The 22,656-nt window shown below is 37.7% G+C and overlaps 3 protein-coding genes across 3 annotated transcripts in view; 2 read left to right on the top strand and 1 right to left on the bottom strand.

The window, feature by feature from the left end:
• Nucleotides 1-22,656, bottom strand: part of LOC131020541 (uncharacterized) — a 1,142,091-nt gene that overhangs the window by 520,727 nt on the left and 598,708 nt on the right. The window lies entirely within an intron of this gene.
• On the top strand, nt 1,549-2,822 carry LOC131020751 (uncharacterized). The gene is made up of 2 exons (XM_057949767.1): nt 1,549-2,337; nt 2,430-2,822. The coding sequence occupies exons 1-2, from the start codon at nt 2,176-2,178 to the stop codon at nt 2,475-2,477; spliced, it is 210 nt and encodes a 69-aa protein (XP_057805750.1). The 5' UTR covers nt 1,549-2,175; the 3' UTR covers nt 2,478-2,822.
• LOC131020191 (ATP-dependent RNA helicase DEAH13-like) lies at nt 15,493-22,090 on the top strand. The gene is given in 12 exon segments (XM_057948887.1): nt 15,493-15,836; nt 15,917-15,989; nt 16,084-16,146; nt 16,248-16,297; nt 16,400-16,460; nt 16,537-16,866; nt 17,050-17,274; nt 17,370-17,600; nt 17,718-17,831; nt 17,963-19,183; nt 20,348-20,572; nt 20,574-22,090. Coding segments are annotated over 12 exon segments (3,894 nt in total). The 5' UTR covers nt 15,493-15,792; the 3' UTR covers nt 21,831-22,090.

Raw genomic sequence — 22,656 nt, forward strand, 5'->3', positions numbered from 1 at the left:
GTGGGGTGGGCTAGAATAAAAACACTCTTAAGTGTATAAAATATAAATGTTTCTTAATGTACGAATTTTATGTAGAACACGTATGAATTTATACAGAGTTACGAATTGCGAAAAATAATTTTTTGTTACCTTTGGGATTCGAACTCAGGACCACGAATTCATCCAACATGGCTACGAATCAACCGTAGATCTTGATGATCTAAGGGCTGAAAATCATTTATATTTTATACACTTAAGAGTGATTTTATTCTAGCCCTCCCCTATATTAAATATCATATATAATTTATACCTCGTTCTATGAATATTTATTGATGAAACGCTCTCAAATAAATAATGGTATTATACTCTCTGTGTTTTATAGAGCGCATACACTTTTTTCGTGCGTACGAATTTTAAGAATGTTAGTTGAAAATGTATTTTTTTGATGAGTTAGTTTAAAATGTATTGCGAGTGAAGAATGATGCACATATTATTTGTACAAATTAAACTATTGAAACACTTTAATAAACTTGTCATAGCTGTCAATGATATTTATAATTCGTGAATAGTTTCTAACTATATTTTTCTTTTTAGAATCGTTTCTATTATAAGCAAATTAGTTTGACCTCTCATATAACATAAATTATATATGTCTCTCTTCCTCTCTCTCTCTATCTATATATATGATAACCTAATCTCAGAAAGGGCGGAGCTAGGATAACGTAAGTCATGTGTAAATTCTTAAATTTGGACCCTTTATTCATTGTTGGGAAGAAGAAAAGTAAAAAAATATCTTGCTCTAAAATTGAAAGATCGCCAAAAAGAAAAGAAAAGATGAAAGATATGAGTTTTAGAAAGAGAAAAATGGCGCATAGTTTGATGCTGATTAGAGCCATTTATTTATTAAAGTTGGGATGTACATAAAAAAAAAAATCAAACATTTGCAAGAGAGGATTGATGCCGGGATGTAAATAAAAAAAATATCAAACATTTGCTGCAAATTTAAGATAGGGCCCTATACCGCTAGCACTACATTAAACAATTAAATAATTTAATGAATTTTGATTATCATATAGTACGATAAAATAAATATAGATCTATATATTCTTGAGGCCCTAATATTTTTAGGTCATGTGCGATCGACCATCCTGCATAGTGTCCAAAACCACCTCTGATAATCTCATTATCAATAAAACTATTTTTTCTTTTTGAGAATATCAATAAAACTACCTATGAAGAGCCTATTGCTAAAGGGTTCGGTAATCTATTATATTTGTTCTTTTATCATACAAATATGATAGTAGTACTTATTTAACACAGAGCAACAACATATCAAGTGAAGTCATGATGGTATCAAATGCACATTTATACGTAATATGTATGAAATGGAATACTACTATATTAATAAGAATTGGGCTTGGGGCATGAGCCTGAAACGGATCCTTCAATAGGGCCCAACCAACAAAAAAGTTCTGGACTTCTCCAGACTCTCTCCTTTGCTGTTATTTCATCAACTCTGCAAACTTCATTATTTTGCAATTTTGCTCGGGGATTTTCACGCTTGGAGTAAGGCAAGTAGTTTTTTTCTGTTGCTATCAACTTCTGAGTTCTGAGATTTTTTCTGCTTGAATGTATAAGATGTTTTCATGTGTGTACGCTTTCGCAATTTATCTTGTATTGGATGAAGATCTCTAAAATGAAAAATGTTTTTTTAAGAGAGAGAGAGAGAGAGAAAGATGAAGCATATCTGGAATAGAGAATACTACGATAATGTTTTCAAGTCGATGTGGCATCGATAAACTGTTTGGTGCAAAAAAATATTTTCGTTTAGATGGTTAGATTATGATTCTTCTGTTAAAGAAGAAGAAGCGATATGTTTTTTTCTCGAAGCGATTAGCTGCGACCTGTCATTTTACTCATAACAAGGATTTGAATGGATTATAATGCTGAATTATTAAGTTATTTTTTTTTTCAGTTAATCAACTGTGCTTTTGACCAATTTTTGTGTTTGAACTTTATGATTTGGGATGAAACAACCAAAAATCCCAAAACTGTGGAGGGTAATGAGTGAGTCTGTGTGCAGAGGAACTAATTAGAGCTTGATAATATTATGGAAATTTCGCAAGAAATAGATTTGAGATTTTAGCAACAATTTATTCTGGTTTCCATGAAACTACAGCTTCAAATTGGTGCAGGATGTGTACGATTGAGCCGCCCTTCAGGCCAAGAGAGAAGCTCATCGAAAAGCAGAAGCATTTCCAAAGCATACACAAACACACTTATTTAAAAGGACCATTTGACAAAATCACCTCAGTTGCCATTCCTCTTGCTTTGGCTGCCTCTTCTCTCTATCTCATTGTAAGCGCCAATTCCTGCCCTCGTTTGATACTTTTGCTTGCTTCTCTATTTGATTGTAACTGCTCTTTCTCTTTCATGCTCTCGTTTGATAGGGGAGAGGGATCTACAATATGTCTCATGGGATTGGGAAGAAGGAATAAGAACTTGTTTGTTGTGATGATCAATATGAAAAGAGCTTTGCAGGCTAGTTTTTTTTTTATATCCAAGTATTGATATCTTGAATGCTTAGTGATTCTTGAATTACTTGAGAATTGAGATCAATGGTGTTTTTTAAAAGAGACTTGAGATTAGTAGTGTTAATATGTTTGCTAGTAACTAATAAGTTAGCATTTAGCCATTACAATGTTTTCAAGAACCATTGCATTCAGGAACTTCGGTTTCATCATGCCTCTTTGAGTAGCCGTTGTGGGTTTCCGATAAACGCAGAGACGAACCTTTTCATGGGCATCTTTGGGTAGCTGCCGCTCTCTGTGCCTCCACCTCTCGAATGCGCCTAGTATGTCCATTTTTGGCCAACAAAACTCAGTAAGTTGAAATTTAATTTGTTATCTATGTAAGGATCATCTGTTGGAAATATGGTTTTAATGCCATATCTGGAAATTATTATTTAATTAAATATTTATTATTTAATTAAAATAATGATTGGATGTTAATCTACATCTCGAGTAGATCAACGTGATATACTTGAAGTCTCAAAACCGATTTCCGATGAGTGAGATATTGTATGTCAAAGTTTGGATGTTGAAGAGGGAAAATAAATGCTATCCCACATTGGAAAACATAGAGATGTTTTTCATGTATAAGAATAGCAAAGCACATGGAGTTGATAAATTGACTTGTGGGCTTGCTAGTGGGCTTGATCTAAGTACTAGCCTCGCGCGCACACACACACGCGCGCCGCCGCCGACGATCGATCGGACGGACGACGTCGCCGCCGCCGCCGCCGGACGGGCGGGTCGGGTACGGGCCGCGGCCAAGGACTTGGATCTTGGCAATTGGTGCTTTGGGGTGGTGTTTGGGGCCCAAACTATTTTTTGGACCAACTCCATTGGGCTTTTAATTTTTGGCCCAACAGAATTATTTTCTTGGCCCAACTGAATTAATTCCCAAGCCCACAGCAACAGTCACAGCAGCAGAACAAGTCACAGCAGCAGCAGAAGCACGCCAGCTTCGACTTCTGCATGGCGTCTTCAATTTTGTAACTAAGTTTCTTCAATGGCTGCTGCCACCGGCCACATCTTCAACCTTCCAGCCGTCGGAGTGGAATTCAATGTATTGAATTCATACTTACCACATGTCTATAAATAGGCTTGTGGAGAGCATGCAGAAACGACTCAATAACTACAAAATCCTGCATTCTGCCATTTACATACAACACTCTCTGCAAACACTTGTGCTCAGTTCTTGATCCCATTTAGTTCGCCGGAGCTCGCCGGATTGTGGTGCTACATCCAACGAGACGAAGTCGTTTTACCTTTGGGGAAGATACGCCTAACCGAAGAGCACTACCGGGGCGATAATCTTCTTGCGGGAAGAGATTCATCTCGACTCGACTTTGTTTATACGTATAATTTATTTATACAGTGTATTTCAGTTGTATCAAATTATTTGAGTTGTAATTTCTCAAATTATTTACTTTGTAATATTTCAATTATTTTGAGTTGTAATTTCTCAAAATATTATTTTTGTAATATCTTGATCGTGTACCCGGTTCTAACAATCGCAAGAAGATTATATTTCTCTGCCGTTGATACACGTTCGAGAAATGGCTCACACCGACGTCAATATGGATGGCTCCACCACCTCTGCAACCATCGGTTCAACCACGTCGTCAATATTTTCCTCGTTTGCATCAACGGGGGCTTCTTCGTCAACATCTAGAACTATTGGTCTTGCCGAGAAACCATCAACGTTCTCAGGCAAGAACTTCAAATATTGGCAAGAGAAGATGCTATTCTACCTCACAACCGTGGGGTTTGCCGGATTCTTAATGGAGGATAAACCTCCAACCCCGAGTGAAAAGGAAGGGGAGACAAGCCAAGAAATTCGTGCCGGATATTTGAACTGGTGTCGCGGCGACTACTTGTGTCGTAACACCGTTCTCATGTCTCTGGACGAACGGCTCTACCGTGTTTTCAAGGTTCATGAAACCGCGAAACAATTGTGGGAGGCCCTTGATCTAAAGTATCAAGTGGACAAGGCGAATACTACCAAGTATGTCGTTGCCAAATGGTTGGAATATAAAATGGTTGACTCCCGACCATTGATGGACCAAGTGGAAGAGTTCCAAAATCTTTCACATGAGGTTCAAGCCGAAGGGATGCCCTTGGCGGATGCATTGCTCGTTGCAATCATCATAGAGAAATTACCTCCTAGTTGGAGGAAATTTCAAAACCTTTTGAAGCATGAGCGCTCGGAGATGTCCGTGCCGATATTGTTATCCAAGCTTCAAATGGAGGATCACGTGAGAAGTCGTGATCAAAAGGGAAAAGCTCCGATGGAGGCAAAGGCCAATCTCGCCGAGAAAGGCGGTCCCTACAACAAACGTGGTCGCCCTAACCCTAATAATAAGGGTAAAGGGAAGCAAAGCGGTAGTCAACCATCAAAGTTTGATGGTGTATGTTATAATTGTGACAAAAAAGGTCACATGGCTAAGGATTGCCGCAAGCCAAAGCGGAAGAAAGCAAATGGCAACGTGAACAACGTCGAGAAGGACTTCGACGATTGGAACCACGATGACTTTGCTGCCATGATCTCCGAGGTGAATCATGTGGACAACCCGAACGCTTGGTTCGTGGACACCGGCGCTACCGTCCATATATGCATAAATCGTGAGTTGTTCCACAACTACAAAGAAGTGGAAAACAAAACGATAATGGAGGCTAGCGAACGGACATCCCAAGTCCTCGGCATGGGAGATGTGATTCTTCAACTCACGTCGGGCGTGGAGATCACATTGAAAGACGTATTACACGTTCCAACTGTCCGAAAGAATTTAATTTCGGGCTTTAGGCTTACGAATAAGGATTTTGAATTGTTTTTCAAATCTGACTATGTTGTAATACGCAAGTGGGGAAAGTTCCTAGGGAAAGGCTATGCCTCCGAAGGACTTTTCAAACTTGGTGTAAGAGCTTGTAAGCCTGCCAAGGCTAAGATCAATAAAGATGCATCAACCTCTTCTGCTTACTTGATTGAGTGTTCTGATTTATGGCATTGTAGACTTGGACATGTTAATCTAAATGCTATAAAGAGATTAGTAAAAATGAATTTACTAAAAGTTGATGAATACAACTCACAAGAAAAATGTGAAGTTTGTGTTGAAGCCAAAATGGCTAAGTTACCGTTTAAATCGGTAAAAAGGAGCACTCAACCTTTGGAACTTATTCACACCGATGTTTGTGATTTAAAGTTCGTGCAAACTAGAGGTGGCAAGAAGTACTTTATCACCTTTATAGACGATTGCACAAAGTATTGTTACCTTTACTTATTGAAAAGTAAAGATGAGGCTATTGAAGCTTTTATAAACTTCAAAAATGAAGCCGAGAATCAACTTGGATGTCGAATTAAGATGGTTCGAAGTGATAGAGGTGGAGAGTATGTAGCTCCGTTTGCTGAATTATGCAACGAAAGTGGTATAATCCATCAAACGACGGCTCCTTATTCACCATAATCTAACGGCGTTGCTGAACGCAAGAATCGAACTCTTAAGGAGATGATGAATGCCTTGTTGATTAGTTCAGGATTACCCCAGAACATGTGGGGGGAAGCTGTCTTAACGGCCAACTATATCTTGAACAAGATTCCACTCAAAGGGAAAGATGTAACTCCCTATGAGCTATGGAAAGGAAGGAAACCTTCGTATAAATACCTCAAAGTGTGGGGGTGTTTAGCCAAGGTAGAAGTGCCTTTACCAAAGCAAGTTACAATAGGACCTAAAACGGTGGATTGTATCTTCATTGGTCATGCACTTAATAGCAGTGCCTATCGTTTTATAGTGCACAGATCGGAGATACCTGATATACATGTTGGGACAACGATAGAATCAAGGAATGCTATATTCTTTGAAAATATCTATCCTAACAAGGATAAAGGTACATCGAACTCTAATGATGGAGTTGATGGTGATGCTACAGGTTCTAAACCTATGGAAGTAGCTAGTAATTCTACTCAAGTAGATGATGCCACGGGTTCTAATCATGTACCACCTAATAGGAAAAGACCAAGGTCTAAACCTATGGATGTAGAACCGAGACGTGGGGAACGAGTTAGAAAAGCTAATGTCTATGGACCAGATTATGTTGTCTTGATGCTAGATGGCGAACCGGTGACGATTAAAGAAGCTATGTCTGGCTCAGATGCAGCTCTCTGGAAAGAAGCCATCGATATTGAGATTGATTCCATTATGCAGAATCATACTTGGGTGTTAGTGGATCTACCACCTGGAAGTAAAGCTTTAGGATGCAAATGGATCCTAAAGAAGAAGTACAAATCTGATGGTACTATAGATAAGTACAAAGCCCGACTTGTCGTTCACGGTTTCAGGCAGAAAGAAGGGTACGATTTCTTCGATACCTATTCACCTGTGACCAGACTAACATCTATTCGGATGCTTCTCGCTATTGCTGCCTTGCACAATCTCGAGATTCACCAAATGGATGTGAAAACTGCATTCTTGTATGGCGAGTTGGAAGATGAAATATATATGAAGCAACCTGAAGGGTTTGTAGTACCTGGGCAAGAGCACAAAGTATGCAAACTTCAAAGGTCTTTATATGGGTTGAAGCAAGCACCGCTTCAATGGCATTTAAAATTTGACAGTGTAATGTTGTCAAATGGATTCAGAATCAATGAGTGCGATAAATGTGTCTACATTAAGAATTCTAATAACGGATATGTTATTGTTTGTCTTTATGTAGATGACATGCTCATCATGGGAAGTAATTCCCGAGTGATTCAAGAAACCAAAGGCATGCTAAGTAAAAATTTTAGCATGAAAGATATGGGCTTAGCTGATGTTATCCTTGGAATTAAAATTCTAAGAAGACCTGATGGTATTACTATAACACAATCTCACTACGTTGAGAAAGTGTTAAAGAAATTCAACGCTTTTGACAAGCCAATAGCTAAGACACCATGGGAACCTAGTGTGCATTTGAGTGTACACAAGGGAGAACCTGTTGACGCGATAGAATATGCGAAGATTATTGGGAGCTTGTTGTATCTAACAAATTGCACTCGTCCCGATATAGCATGCTCGGTCAACAAGTTGGGCAGCTTTACAGCTAACCCTAGTAATGAACATTGGAAAGCTCTTGAAAGGGTTTTGAGATATTTGAAATATACTCAAAACTATGCGATTCATTATACTAGGGAACCCTCTGTACTTGAAGGGTACTGTGATGCAAATTGGATATCTGATGCCAAAGACTCGTTTTCAACGAGCGGTTATGTATTCACTGTGGGGGGTGGTGCTGTGTCTTGGAAATCCAAGAAGCAAACATGTATTGCTAGATCGACCATGGAATCAGAATTCATAGCTTTGGATAAAGCTGGTGAAGAAGCCGAGTGGCTTAGAAATTTCCTCGAGGATATTCCATGTTGGTCGAAACCTGTGTCGTCCGTGATAATTCATTGTGATAGTCAAGCTGCTATCGGACGAGCACAAAACCATTTGTATAACGGTAAGTCGAGACATATTCGTCGACGTCATAATACCGTGAGACATTTGATCACTAGTGGAGTTATCTCAATTGATTATATAAGATCAATTGATAACATAGCGGATCCTTTGACAAAAAGTATCCATCGAGATCAGATGTATAAACTGTTAGGGGGAATGGGTTTGAAGTCCACAAATTAAGGATAATCATAGTGGCAACCCAACCATGATGACTGGAGGATCCCAAGAACTTGGTTCAATGGGACAACTAAGTTATGAAAATCCGTGTGTTGAACACTCGAATTGCCTATTCCTTGTAGAACAGTGAGTGTTCGGAAACCTGCACGTGGTGAGGTTAAGTCTTTGACTTTTAATGACTCTAGAACTCCTCGAAGAGGACAAGTATAGCAGGATACTTGAGTTAAGAGTCACCTATGTAAGTGTGAAGTGGGGCCGCTTCGATTGAAACACTTATGAATCCAAAGAGGTGTTCCAAGGCCAGTAATGGACACAAACGTGAGAACGAATAAGGATTGAAGCAATATTGTGTCAATATTATTGACTAAGTATACACCGAGGAGGACTAGTTCAAGGAACCATATCCACTAGGCCGCCGGTATACTCGATAATATTGACTATGGCAGGTTCAAAGCCACAAGCTACCTCTCCAAATGCAATGTTGTATCTTAAGAGGACTGAGCTAAGTGTTTGTATACTTTCGCATACTGTTTTCTCACTCATGTGGGGGATTGTTGGAAATATGGTTTTAATGCCATATCTGGAAATTATTATTTAATTAAATATTTATTATTTAATTAAAATAATGATTGGATGTTAATCTACATCTCGAGTAGATCAACGTGATATACTTGAAGTCTCAAAACCGATTTCCGATGAGTGAGATATTGTATGTCAAAGTTTGGATGTTGAAGAGGGAAAACAAATGCTATCCCACATTGGAAAACATAGAGATGTTTTTCATGTATAAGAATAGCAAAGCACATGGAGTTGATAAATTGACTTGTGGGCTTGCTAGTGGGCTTGATCTAAGTACTAGCCTCGCGCGCACACACACACGCGCGCCGCCGCCGACGATCGATCGGACGGACGGACGGACGGACGACGACGTCGCCGCCGCCGCCGCCGGACGGGCGGGTCGGGTACGGGCCGCGGCCAAGGACTTGGATCTTGGCAATTGGTGCTTTGGGGTGGTGTTTGGGGCCCAAACTATTTTTTGGACCAACTCCATTGGGCTTTTAATTTTTGGCCCAACAGAATTATTTTCTTGGCCCAACTGAATTAATTCCCAAGCCCACAACAACAGTCACAGCAGCAGAACAAGTCACAGCAGCAGCAGAAGCACGCCAGCTTCGACTTCTGCATGGCGTCTTCAATTTTGTAACTAAGTTTCTTCAATGGCTGCTGCCACCGGCCACATCTTCAACCTTCCAGCCGTCGGAGTGGAATTCAATGTATTGAATTCATACTTACCATATGTCTATAAATAGGCTTGTGGAGAGCATGCAAAAACGACTCAATAACTACAAAATCCTGCATTCTGCCATTTACATACAACACTCTCTGCAAACACTTGTGCTCAGTTCTTGATCCTATTTAGTTCGCCGGAGCTCGCCGGATTGTGGTGCTACATCCAACGAGACGAAGTCGTTTTACCTTTGGGGAAGATACGCCTAACCGAAGAGCACTACCGGGGCGATAATCTTCTTGCGGGAAGAGATTCATCTCGACTCGACTTTGTTTATACGTATAATTTATTTATACAGTGTATTTCAGTTGTATCAAATTATTTGAGTTGTAATTTCTCAAATTATTTACTTTGTAATATTTCAATTATTTTGAGTTGTAATTTCTCAAAATATTATTTTTGTAATATCTTGATCGTGTACCCGGTTCTAACATCATCATCAATTCAATTGCACTAAAATGGAAACAACTTGAATCAATTGATTTCCAGTTTATATGAGTAAATCTACCTCTGTTTTGATTATCCATTAAAATCCATAAAATCTTATGGCTTTATCGGCCTGGATATCGAAGTTATCTCAATTTCACGCTTTTTTAAGATGCCCTCATTTTTGGGTCTGCTTGATCACCCTTGAATTTCATCGTAACCATGCACAAGATTTAGTATTTAAAGCACTTAAGAAAAAGAATTTTATTTTTTATACAATGAAACTAGCTCCTCAAAATAGATTATGATTTAAGTATAGTATATGCAAAAATCGAGAATTGAATACCTCGTAGTAGTTGATAATGCCGGAGGCAGACGGTTTGGTCGCCGGCGCGTTATCGTCCAAGGCAGTTGACGACGTCGGAGCTATTGAGGTTGCCGCGATTCTCGTAGGTTTTATAGGTAATTTTGGATATTTAGTATTTGGTAGAAATGGTTGGAGTCTGTGGGAGCGCGACGACGAATTGGTGATTTTTGGGCAATAAGGATTGAGTGTGTGGTTGTGTGCAAAGTGTTCATCCAGGTTTGTTGATCCAATTTTAATGCCGAATTTTCTCTATGCAACTGAATGCTTGTATCTGTTTCGCTCGTTTGCATTCTTATTTTTCAGATAAAAGCAGTGAAATTAAATCTCTCTCCAAAAGAAAAAAATTAATAAGTCGAATCTACAAATTTAGGAATTTTTTCTCCAAAATACAAAAATAAATTAGATCTAGAAATTCGATTGCAGGTTTCCCGGTCGAGGCTAAATACACAAATTTTGGGTCTATTTTGATTTTTTCCATGAACTTTAAAAGTTCTAAAAAAATACAAAAAGTTTGATTTATTTTATTTTATTCCACGAACTTTGAGAATTATCGAAAAATACAAATTTTAACTTATTTTGTTTTTTCCCACGAAATATATTGTTATAAAAAATAAATTCAAATAATTCTTTTATTTCAAAGCCAAAAAAAAATTATTTTTTTTTCAAAACGAAGTCATTTTAATTACGAAATATATTTTGAAATTTTAAAAATAAAATCATGTCACTATAAATAATTGTCATCTATCATTAATTAAGTGAGCTAGTTAATTAAAAATAACTATTTGAATAATTTTTTTATAGCAATATATTTTGTGGAAAAAAACAATGAGCCAAAATTTATAAAAATTACTAAAAATAGAAAAACATTTTCTACACATAAAACAAGATAAATAAGGTGTATTTCATATGAATAACAAAAACAAATAAAACAAGAAAATAGAAAGAAAAATAAAATAAAAAATTATACTTACCGTGATAAACAATACCCTGACAAATGAAGCGAGGTATTGTTCACAAACTTCAAAATCTAGCTGAAACTAAAGTGTCGTTAGAGAGGGTCATGCACTGCAAAGTGGTGTTTTACAGTAAAGTAAAGTGACGTTGCAATTGCTCTAAGTGTATTTGATAATAAGCGAATATAATAAATAAAATAAAAAAGTGACAAAAATCTTTTCATATAAAGAAATTGATCTACTTAATTGGGACGATTTGAAAAAAAAATATTGATCAAATTAATTGGAATGGAGGGGTATAATAATATGCATGTAAATGACTAACAAATGAGATTAAAGGTGTTAGGTTCGAGTCTATTTGGGCACGTAAACTTTGAAATTTGTGTTTATTCAATAAAATAATACTCCATCCGTCCCTGAAATAAGTTCATCTTTTTCCTTTTTGAGGCGTCCCTCAAATAAGTTCCTCTTTCTTTCTTTCTTTCCATTTTTGGACAACTACCCCACCACTAATAATACTTTATTTATTCTTACTTTTCACTTTTTCACCACTCCCAATACTAATTATAACATATTGTTCTCCACTATCAATACACTTTACCACTTCTCCTTAGGCTATGTTTATCAGCAACCACCCAATCACCCAACTAGGGTTGTAAATGAATCGAATATTTTTGCTCGATTCGAGATTCGATTCGAAATTGTGTTATTCGTATTCGTATTCGATAACAAATATTCGATTCGATTCGATTAGTATTCAAATACTTATATGAAATTATGATATTCGATTCGATTCGATATTCGCATAGATACATGATTAAATATTTAAATATTATACATATGCATATGTGTGTGTGTGTGTGGAGGGGCTAAAATAAATTATGAACTAATTTTCACCCTTAGATTGTAAATTTTATGGTGGATTCATCACTTTATTGGGTGACCCAACCATCTTCAATATTTAATTAATTTCTCTCTCTTCCACATCACTATATTTATCCCAACCCAACCACCTCTATTTTTGTTGATTTATCAATGACCATCCCAACCACAACATTATATATAATTATTTTATTATTATTTTTAATCGTAATAATTTTAATTATATTAAATATAAATTAAAATATTACAAAAAAATTAAAAGGAAAAAAACAAACTTATAAAAATTTAAATTACGGCAAACTAAAAATATATACTACAACAATGCAAACTCGAAATAGAAAAAAAAAATAATACATACTAAGCATTTAATTATCATCACCAAACTTTTGCCAAATGTGTTCGATCAAGTCATTTTTAGAGCATTGTGAGCTTTCCTGTTACGAAGTTGTGTCCTGTTCCTCATATAGCTTGCTAGACTTGCAATCCATTCCGTGGAAAATTCAAAATTAGGATCATCATTAGCTTCAACATCTCCAGTTTGGCTATTAAACCTTCTAACTTCCATAAATTCTGTTGGATCACAGTAATTTAGGTAAGTATGCCGATCGTCTTCCACTATCATATTGTACATAATAATGCAAGCAAGCATTACTTTTCCCATCATATCATGATCCCACATGAGACATGGTCGTTTGATAAAATTGAAACGAGCTTGTAAAACTCCAAATGCACGCTCAACATCTTTTCGAGCAGCCTTTTGATGTTGAGCAAACAGTTGATGTTTTCGAGTTCGTGGACCATTAACAGATTTGACAAATGCTGCCTATGAAGGATATATACCATCAGTGAGATAATATCCCATATATTTTTCATGGCCATTTACCACATAACTAACCTTTGGTGCTCGACCTTCCAATATATCTTTGAAAACAGGCTATTGGTGAAGCACATTGATATCATTTCTTGAACCTGGAATTCCAAAAAATGCGTGCCAGATCCATAAGTCTTGAGATGCGACTGCTTCCAAGATGATTGTTGTCTTACCGCTTCTTCTTGTATATTGCCCAGCCCATGCAGTAGGGCAATTTTTCTATTCTCAATGCATGCAATCAATACTACCAAGCATACAAGGAAAACCGCGTTGAGCACCAACATACAATAGACAAGCAAGATCTTCTTCGGTTGGCCTTCTGAGGTACTCCCCACCGAAGTTGTGAACTGCACCTTGCACGAATTTTTCAACTGATTTTCTTATAGTTTGTGCGGTCATTCGAATGTATTCATCGTGCAAGTATGCTCCTGTTCCGTATGCCAATAGATCAAGCAAATGGATATGTGGGAAAACTTTGGTTGTGATGAGGTCAATTACTTGTTACTACAGATATATAGAAATTGCTAGTGGAGTAGTTATTGGAATCCAAGGTCATTCACGTGGAGTGGGTAGTATTCAACCACAATAATTTATTCTTTATGTAATATCCCACTAGTAGCTAGTGTCCAACCACAATAATTTCTTCTTTATGTCATATCCCGCTATCAATGGAATCCAATGTCATATCCCACTATCAGTGGAATCCAATGTCATTCACGTGGTATAGCCAATGGGCAACAGAAATAATTGAAACTTTTGTCAGGCATCCAATGTTGAATATCTAGTTGAATCCAATAACAATAAATCATTTGCGCAATGACAACTATTTAAAATCACATCACTTAGATTCAAAATACATAAACTGAAATTGAAATTACATAAATTTAACGTACTGAAGATGAAATTACATGGAATGACATCACACAACATATTCACGAAAACTAAAATAAACATAAAATGTAAATAAAATTATGGAAATAATTATGCCATAAGTCGGTTTTTCATGGACTCTTCTTGAGGAGATAAGTTGTTTTTACCCAGCAACGTATTGAGCACATTCCATTTTGACATCATCAAAGTGGATTGCATCCTAATTTCTCCCATTCTGTTAATTGCATCGGTTTCCTTCTCACGTACAATCCTCAGTGCTTGAAGTTCTGCAGTAAAATCCTCAGAAATAATCGATTGTTGTGACATTTTGGCTTTTCCTTTTCTTTTTGCTTTTGCTTTATCTCTACCAGCAGGACGACGAATTGTTGAAGTTTCACTTACAAGAGTTTCAGAGGTGGAGTTGTTTGGATTCTCATCTTCCTCGGTGGTTCTTGATTTTTTGGAACCGCCACGATCTTCTTCAACATAATCTTCATCATCAACTGCACGGGCACGCGTACGCTCAGCCCAACTTCAGCTCCCAATTCGGATGATAACGCATGACTTTTTCAAAAATCTCATAGTGCGTAAACTTAGTTGTTCCATAAAAAATTTGTGCTTCCTTCTCAACATCTGCATCAGACATGCCGCTACTTTTTCTAGCATATGCTTCCTCATATACACCCACCCACTTAGTTACATTCGCATTCAACCTCTTGTAATGATTTCTCAATGAATCTATGCTTCTTTTCTCTCCCATTAATCGCGAGTTGTCAGCTCGAGATTCTTCATACATTGCTCGAATGCGTTTCAATAAAGTGGCCTTATTTTGATTAGTGCCAACAATTGGATCCGAGCTACAAGTACACAAAGCATATATGAGCGCCAAATCTTCTTGATCATTCCAACCTTTCGGACCGCTGGAGGTGTTTGTGTTTGTGGGATGGATATTTTCTTGAGTGAAATTTTCATGAGTGAGATCATATGGAAATTGAGGGTTTGAACCAGATCCAAAAACTTGGCTATCAATATTATCAAGATTAGGATAATAATCTTGCGAATTTGAGAAATTTTGAGAATCCTCAAAAAAATTTCTAGGATCCATTGCAAAAAATGAGAAATTTTGGTATGTATAACTATAACAAACGAGGTCTATTTATAGAGAAATTAAAATTATAAATTTTAATATATATATATATATATACACACATAATAGATATTAAAATTTTATGCTAATATCTAAATTAAAATCGACCAACCAATAAAATTGCAACACATCATCAAAATCCTATCTAAAATGTCAAGGAGACCGCAGGTCTCAATTTGGTGGGGAGGAGACCGCAGGTCTCAATTCAATCCCATTTTTGCTTTTTATTTTTATTTTTAATTTCCAACGTGGCTGGTCGACCACTAGGAGAATGGTTGCTATTAATTCAAGTCTTAAAACCCGTGCCGTCCCTAAAGAGGAACTTATTTTGGGGACGGAGGGCGTAATAAAAATAATAATTAATTAATTGAAAACAATGACTTAACAATAAATTAAAAAAAACAAAGCACCCAACTGAAAATATTGTGATAATTCGTGGATTTATTAAACTATAAATAATGTATAAAGTTTAAATTGTAATTTTATTTTCTCGAATTCTTTGGTGCCCTTTTCTTTTTCCCTGTTACTTTTGGAGCTATTTGTTTCTCTTTCGCGCCGTCACCGCCGCCTCCCTCAAACAAAACCTCCGCCGTTCTGCTTCCCTCGCTTCTTCTTCTTCTTCTTCTCTTACATTTGTTTTCTGCTAACTAGGTTAGAATCCAAGAGACCTCCTATATTAGCTCAAATTCGTGGTTCACTGTCGAGGTATTAGAAAAAGAAACGGCCATTGCCGACTTGGCGAGATACTCATCCAAACCCTACCCTAATTCAGCTCAGTTCACCGAGAGGAAATAATGAAGCCGGAAAGAAATTCGAATGCCGGTGCGAATTCAACAAGGTTTGGATTTAATTATTAATCTTAGCCCACAAGTTATTCTTGTTACTGAGTTATCTTTTTTGTGCTATGCATCGGGTAAGTCTGGAGAGTGATGGCGGGGAATTCATCATATTGCCTCCGAAGAAGAAGAAAGATAATAAAGGGAAAAAACAGGTTAGCTGTGCTTATGATTCGGTTACATTGTTTCGGTCGTGTAGTGGATATTCGGGTTTTGAAGTTGTGATTAATTTTTTGGGTGTTGGAAAAGCTTAGTGTGAAGAAGCAGCCTAAGCTAAGCAAATCCCAGAAAAGAAAGTTAAAGAAGCTTGAGGTATGTGTATATGCAGAAGCTTGAGATTGCAATGCAAGTTGCTTTGTTTCTGTTACTATTGAAGCCTTTGTGTTGTTTAATAGGACTTTTTTACTGTATAGGAGGAGAAAGAAAGGGAAATCTTTCTATCAAAAAGCATTGAGACATTGGAGTAAGAAAATTGAGTCTGGGCTTTCTTACGATTGTACTATTATTCATCTTGATCAAGGGAAGGCGTTGGATGTTCATGGGGCTTTGGTTGTTTGTGTTTCAGGAAATACAAGATTAAAGACGATGTGTATTCACTCATGTGGTCTTCAAGGAACTTGGGGCAGGTATGCGATTGTCCGATTAGTCTGTTCTGTTTGATGTAGGAAGGATTCTGCAAATTATAAATTGTCCCGTGTACAGGTTGAGACTGTTCGTGAAAAACGGAGAAGAGAAGTTGAGTTTTCTAAAGCGGGTTTGGAACTGCCACATGCTGAAAAGGCTCACACTAAGAGGAAAAGAGATAATGCATCTCAAGATATTGATATTGAAGTTTATGAGGACGAAATCTGTAAGCCATCTACCGATGTGCATTCTGATACCAATATGCAATCAACGCACGATGAACCTGATACCTCTGATAGACGAGTTGGTGGTTCATTTGAAGAAGTGGCTAATGACGATACTCAGCCATCACTGCTAGGATCTGAGGAAAAATCATCATGCCAAATTGAAGAAATAATTAGGCCTAAGGTAGCTAATTATATTTATTTCTGAAGTCATGATACCTTTTTTTGTCCACATAGGAAGTAGAAAACACAGACGCTTGCTTACTTCTATGTTTCGTGCAACAGACTAACCTCCAGCTTTACCTATTTCCTCATTTTACGACTAAATGTACCCCACATTGTAATGACTCGTGCATATCTTGGACAGAATTACAATCCTGAAGGCGAAAATAACCATAGCAACTGTACTTCTTTAAGAAATCTTGTTGCTCCAACAGTGGTACATGTCTCAAGACCCAAGGATGTTGAAAAGCTAAGGATGGGTCTGCCCATAGTCATGATGGAACAGGAAATAATGGAAGCTATAAATGAGAATATCAGTCTCATTATATGTGGTGAAACTGGCTGCGGAAAAACAACCCAAGTTCCTCAGGTTAGTTAAGTTTCACAATTTATTTTACTAACATGAAATGTTGAATTTTTTTGGTAGAACTTCTTGTAACTATTGCAAGTATGGTTAACTTTCAGTTTCTTTATGAGGCTGGTTTTGGTTCGCGTCATTCAAATACTGGAGGTGGCATTATTGGTGTCACCCAACCTCGCCGAGTTGCAGTACTTGCAACAGCCAAGCGGGTGGCATTTGAGCTTGGGCTTCGATTGGGGAGGGAGGTGGGGTTTCAAGTAAGACATGATAGAAAGGTTGGAGAGAATTGCTCAATCAAGTTTATGACTGATGGAATCTTGCTTCGTGAAGTGCAGGTTTTTCCTACAGTCTTACTCTCTCTCTCAAATGAAGTATTCTATTGGCAGTTTTAAGAATTTGAAAGTTAAGTATAACTTCTGACTGCTGCTGATGATGATTCTTTTGCACTACAGAATGATTTTCTGCTGAAGCGCTACTCAGTTTTAATTTTGGATGAGGCTCACGAGAGGAGTCTGAATACAGATATACTCATTGGGATGCTTTCTCGGGTTATCCAAGAACGTCAAGTAACAACTCTTACCTATTCGAACTTTCTGTTTTATTTGTTCCCTTCTCACTTGTAGCACAGGTTTAAAAAATTACTCACTTATGAAATCCTATATATTTAGACGGCTTACCTCTTTTTTATGTATGGCAGAGGGAATATGAGATGCAGGAGAAGAGAATTCTTGCGGGGGAAACTATTGAATGTGAAAATAGGATATACCCTTTGAAACTCGTGCTCATGAGTGCTACTCTACGTGTGGAAGATTTTGTATCTGGTACAAAAATATTTCGTAATCCTCCACCTGTAATTGAAGTTCCAACTCGACAGTATCCAGTTACCACGCACTTCTCAAAGAAGACTGAAATTGTTGATTATATTGGGCAAGCTTATAAGAAGGTTCTATCAATTCACAAGAGATTGCCACCTGGGGGTATTCTTGTTTTTGTAACTGGGCAGAGAGAGGTCGAACTTCTTTGTCAAAGATTACGTAGATCTTCTAGGAAGCTAGTTGAAAATGCGGTCAACGTAAATAATGAGGCTTCATCCTTATCTGTAGAGAAACCTCCAGAAGAAAATGATATGGAAGAGATAAGTGAGGCATTTGATTTTCAAGGGAACTCTGGTCATGAGATTACTGAGCGCTTTAGTTCTCACATGGAGGAAGATCATGAAGGTTTTCCAGAAGATGTATCTGATACATCGTATGATTCAGAAGAAGAAAGTGATCTGGAATTCTTTAGTGATGGCGAGACTCAGACAAAACCCAAGTCTGAAGGCAATGTTTCAGATATATTAGGAGCAGAGGGAACCCTTATATCACTGAAGGCTGCTTTCGAAGCCTTGTCAGGGAAAAGAGTTTCTGATTCCAACACCAAAGTCCAAGATGTTCCCCTGACCCCTGAAGGCGGACCAGATCAGTCCCGTTCCCCTTCTGAACGAAATGACAAAGATAAGGGTTACTCCCCTGGTCAACTGCACGTGCTACCACTTTATGCGATGCTTCCTGCATCATCCCAGCTTCGTGTATTTGAAGAGGCCAGGGATGGAGAGCGTCTTGTTGTTGTTGCCACTAATGTGGCTGAAACCTCTTTGACAATTCCTGGGGTAAGGTATGTTGTTGACACTGGAAGAGAAAAGGTGAAGAATTACAACTCTTCCAGTGGCATGGAAACATATGAGATACAGTGGATAAGCAAGGCTTCTGCTGCTCAGCGTGCTGGAAGAGCTGGAAGAACTGGGCCAGGACACTGTTATCGCCTCTATTCCTCAGCAGCCTTCAATAACTTATTTCCGGATTTCTCATGTGCTGAAATATCAAAAGTGCCTGTTGATGGCGTTGTCCTTCTTTTGAAATCCATGCATATTGGCAAGGCAAGTTGCTATTTTTTTGCTTGGTTTAATTGTTTATAGTTTCCTTCTCAGCATTATTTATGCATCGACATATGTTCTGATTGCCTCATTGTCTTCCCATTTTGTTTAGTTAATGTGGACTTTTCAGATGCAGGGCCGGTTGGCCAGTGAGGCGGCCGCCTCAGGCCCTGACAAAAATAAGGCCCTGCTATATACATGTCTATATATATGTGCATATATTATGTATTTGTCTATTTAAATATAAACTTAGAATGGCGCAATAGTAAACTTTTTTTTAACTCTTCAAAGGTCTAGGGATCAATTCCTTTACAACACAAATTTTAATTTTTTTATCTTTCCAAAATGTCTTATCTAATTGCTATAATAAATTTCATCAAATCACAAGTGTTCTATCTCTTAATTTATAGTGTATTATTGATTTTTTTTATAGTTTAGTTGGTATTTGTTGTCTTCTATTGTAGAAATTTTTAATAAGTTAGACTCGTTCTCTAATGCATATATTGCTTATAAAATATTACTAACCATACCTCAGTTGCTTCTGTTGAAATAAGATTTTTAAAATTAAAATTAATTAAGTCTTATCACGAGATAGATTGAATAGATTAAGCATATTGTCTATTGAGAGTGATCTATACCTATAACAGTTGCTTCTGCTGAAAGATTTTTAAAATTTAAATTAATTAAGTCTTATTGAGATCAATTATGTTACGAGATAGATTGAATAGATTAAGTATATTATCTATTGAGAGTGATCTATTGTAGATGATCAAAATTTATTAAGTACCTTTACAGTCGAAAAAGCAAGAAAAGATTAAATGAATTTTTATAAAATTTATTTTATATATACTACTCCCTCCGTCCCACTAAGTATGGCTCAAATGTTTTGTACACGCATATTAAGGAAGTGTTGTTTAAAGCTATGAAATAAAGGCACTCCACTTATTTTAAGGTATAAAGTGGGTTTTGAGCCATGGACACTATAAAGTGGATTTTGAGCCATTATTAGTGGGACGAAGAGAGTATTTTTTTTCTTCGCCTTAGGCCCCCAATTTTCTTGATCCGGCCCTGTTCAGATGGCCTCCTTGTCGAGAGTCTGGATTTTGGTATTAGCATCACTATTTAGCTTGAACATCTAAGTGAACTCCACATTATCTGTCATTTCAGGTTGCAAATTTCCCTTTCCCGACGCCTCCAGAGACCAGTGCCTTGGTTGAAGCAGAGCGTTGTCTAAAGGTTCTTGAAGCACTGGATGAAAACGGCAGATTGACAGCTCTGGGGAGGGCCATGGCTCGGTATCCAATGGGTCCTCGTCATTCCAGAATGCTTCTTACTGTTATTCAGATTATGCAGAAAGCGAGAAAGTGTGCCCGAGCAAATCTAGTTTTTGGCCTATGCAGTTGCAGCAGCGGCAGCTTTAAGCTTGTCAAATCCTTTCCTCAGGCATTTTGAAGACAACAGGAATGACGCAGATGATAAAAGCCACGCAGAGGAAGCTGATTCTAGAGGAAGCAAGAAAGTTCCTTCCAAAGAAGAAAAATTGAGGAAAAAGGAACTGAAACAAAAGACGAAATCCTCTCGTGACAAATTTTCCCACCCTACTAGTGATGCTCTAACTGTTGCATTTGCACTTCAGAGTTTTGATCTTTCCGAAAGCCCAACAGAATTTTGCTATGAGAATGCTCTACACTACAAGACTATGGAAGAAATTTCCAAGCTGAGAAAACAGCTTCTCAAACTAGTTTTCAGCTCGCATATAAACGATTCACAACAGGATTTCTCCTGGGCTCACGGGACTATCGAGGATGTAGAATCTGCTTGGATGGTTTCCTCTGATAAGCATCCTCTTCAGCTGAACGAAGAGGAGATATTGGGACAGGCTATCTGTGCCGGCTGGGCTGATAGGGTTGCTAAGCGCATCAAAGGAGCTTCACTTTCGGCAGAGGGGTATAGGAACACGAATGCAGTCAGATACCAAGCTTGCATGGTAAAAGAAACAGTTTTCCTTCACCGGTGGTCGTCCATCTCTAAGTCTGCACCTGAATTTCTAGTATATAGCGAATTATTGCATAGTAAGAGGCCATACATTCATGGAGCGACAAGTGTGAAACCGAATTGGCTTCCTCAATACGCTCGGGTATTGTGTAGTTTCTCTGCTCCACTTTCAGAGCCAAAACCTTATTACGACCCTATGGCTGATCAAGTCCTGTCATGGGTGGCCCCGACTTTCGGCCCACATCTCTGGCCGCTTCCTCTGCATGGTTTGCCTATCAAAGACGATTCTACAAGAGTCGCTGTGTTCTCCTACTCTTTGCTAGAAGGCCAAATCCTGCCGTGCCTGAAAGCTGTAAGGAAATTCATGGCAGCCTCCCCTGCAACTGTGTTGAAGCCAGAGGCGTGGGGTCTGAAACGTGTTGGTAATCTGTTGAGTAAATTAAACACCAAGGGAGGAGTCGTTGACACTTGTGCTAAACTAAGAAAGGTGTGGAAAGAAAATTCTAGAGAGTTGTTCCCAGAAGTTCAAGATTGGTTTCAGGAAAGCTTTCGGGACCGGTTTGAGGAACTCTGGGAGGAGATGCTTCGGCAAGCTGTGTTAGATCCCAAGCAAAGGTTGAAGAAAAGGTTGAAGAAATTGAAAAGAGAGGTATAAACAGCTTTCTTTCACCTTTTCTCTTATTGCTTTAGTCTTTCCCCATCACATGCCAAACTTGTTATTCTGTTAGTTCATTATTTATGATCTTAGTTACTAGTTAGCAGCTTCTTACTAAGATTTGTAAAATTAGTTGGTCAAAATATTTGGCTGCAATCTTGGCTGCTTAGGCCCCTTCTTATATGAGGGGCATAAATTTTGGTGTAAACTACACATCTTTTTGTTGTGCTGTAATTTTAGTCTCATATTTCATCCCTTCATTTAATGTTCTAGAAATATGAATTGATTTAGATTTCAGCCTGTCGTTTGTGTTTTCCAATTTGATTTTGGTTGGAGGTATCTTTTAATAGCTTTCTTGATTTAATATGAAATTCTCTAATTAATGTATGGCATCTATAGATAGTTTAATATGGTGTATTATGCAGACTATTCAGGTACCTGATATACCCACAATCTACACAAATGAATATATATGGAACCAAGAAAGAATCTACAACGAAAAAATTGGAATTAGCAGCAAGATTCCCATGTCTCTGCACACATCACCATATCATAAATCATAATACCTGCAGCTGAGAATTAGTTCATTACAGACCTAAGATCCCTTGGATTAATCCCTATAATGTTTTTGCTCCAATCACCCACGATAACTGTGGTGTGGATGGGAGAACACTGGCTTTAAGAAAATTTTAGCAGATGTGTATAAAGTAGAGAAATGATCCCACCAAGTTTTTTTTGAGAATGAAACCCAAAATCCATTCAACCCAAATCAGAAGAAGCTACATCCCTGAGCCAGTTCGGGAAATCACAAGTCCAGGAGATTGAC

This window comes from Salvia miltiorrhiza, chromosome 1, assembly GCF_028751815.1.
Source record: "Salvia miltiorrhiza cultivar Shanhuang (shh) chromosome 1, IMPLAD_Smil_shh, whole genome shotgun sequence".
NCBI classification, from domain to species: domain Eukaryota; kingdom Viridiplantae; phylum Streptophyta; class Magnoliopsida; order Lamiales; family Lamiaceae; genus Salvia; species Salvia miltiorrhiza.

Excerpts from the sequence above, each read along its gene's own strand:
- LOC131020751 (XM_057949767.1), top strand. The coding sequence starts at position 2,176 with ATGTGTACGATTGAGCCGCCCTTCAGGCCAAGAGAGAAGCTCATCGAA. Across the intron at positions 2,338-2,429 it reads CCTCTTCTCTCTATCTCATT|GGGAGAGGGATCTACAATAT; the intron begins GTAAGCGCCAAT and ends CTCGTTTGATAG.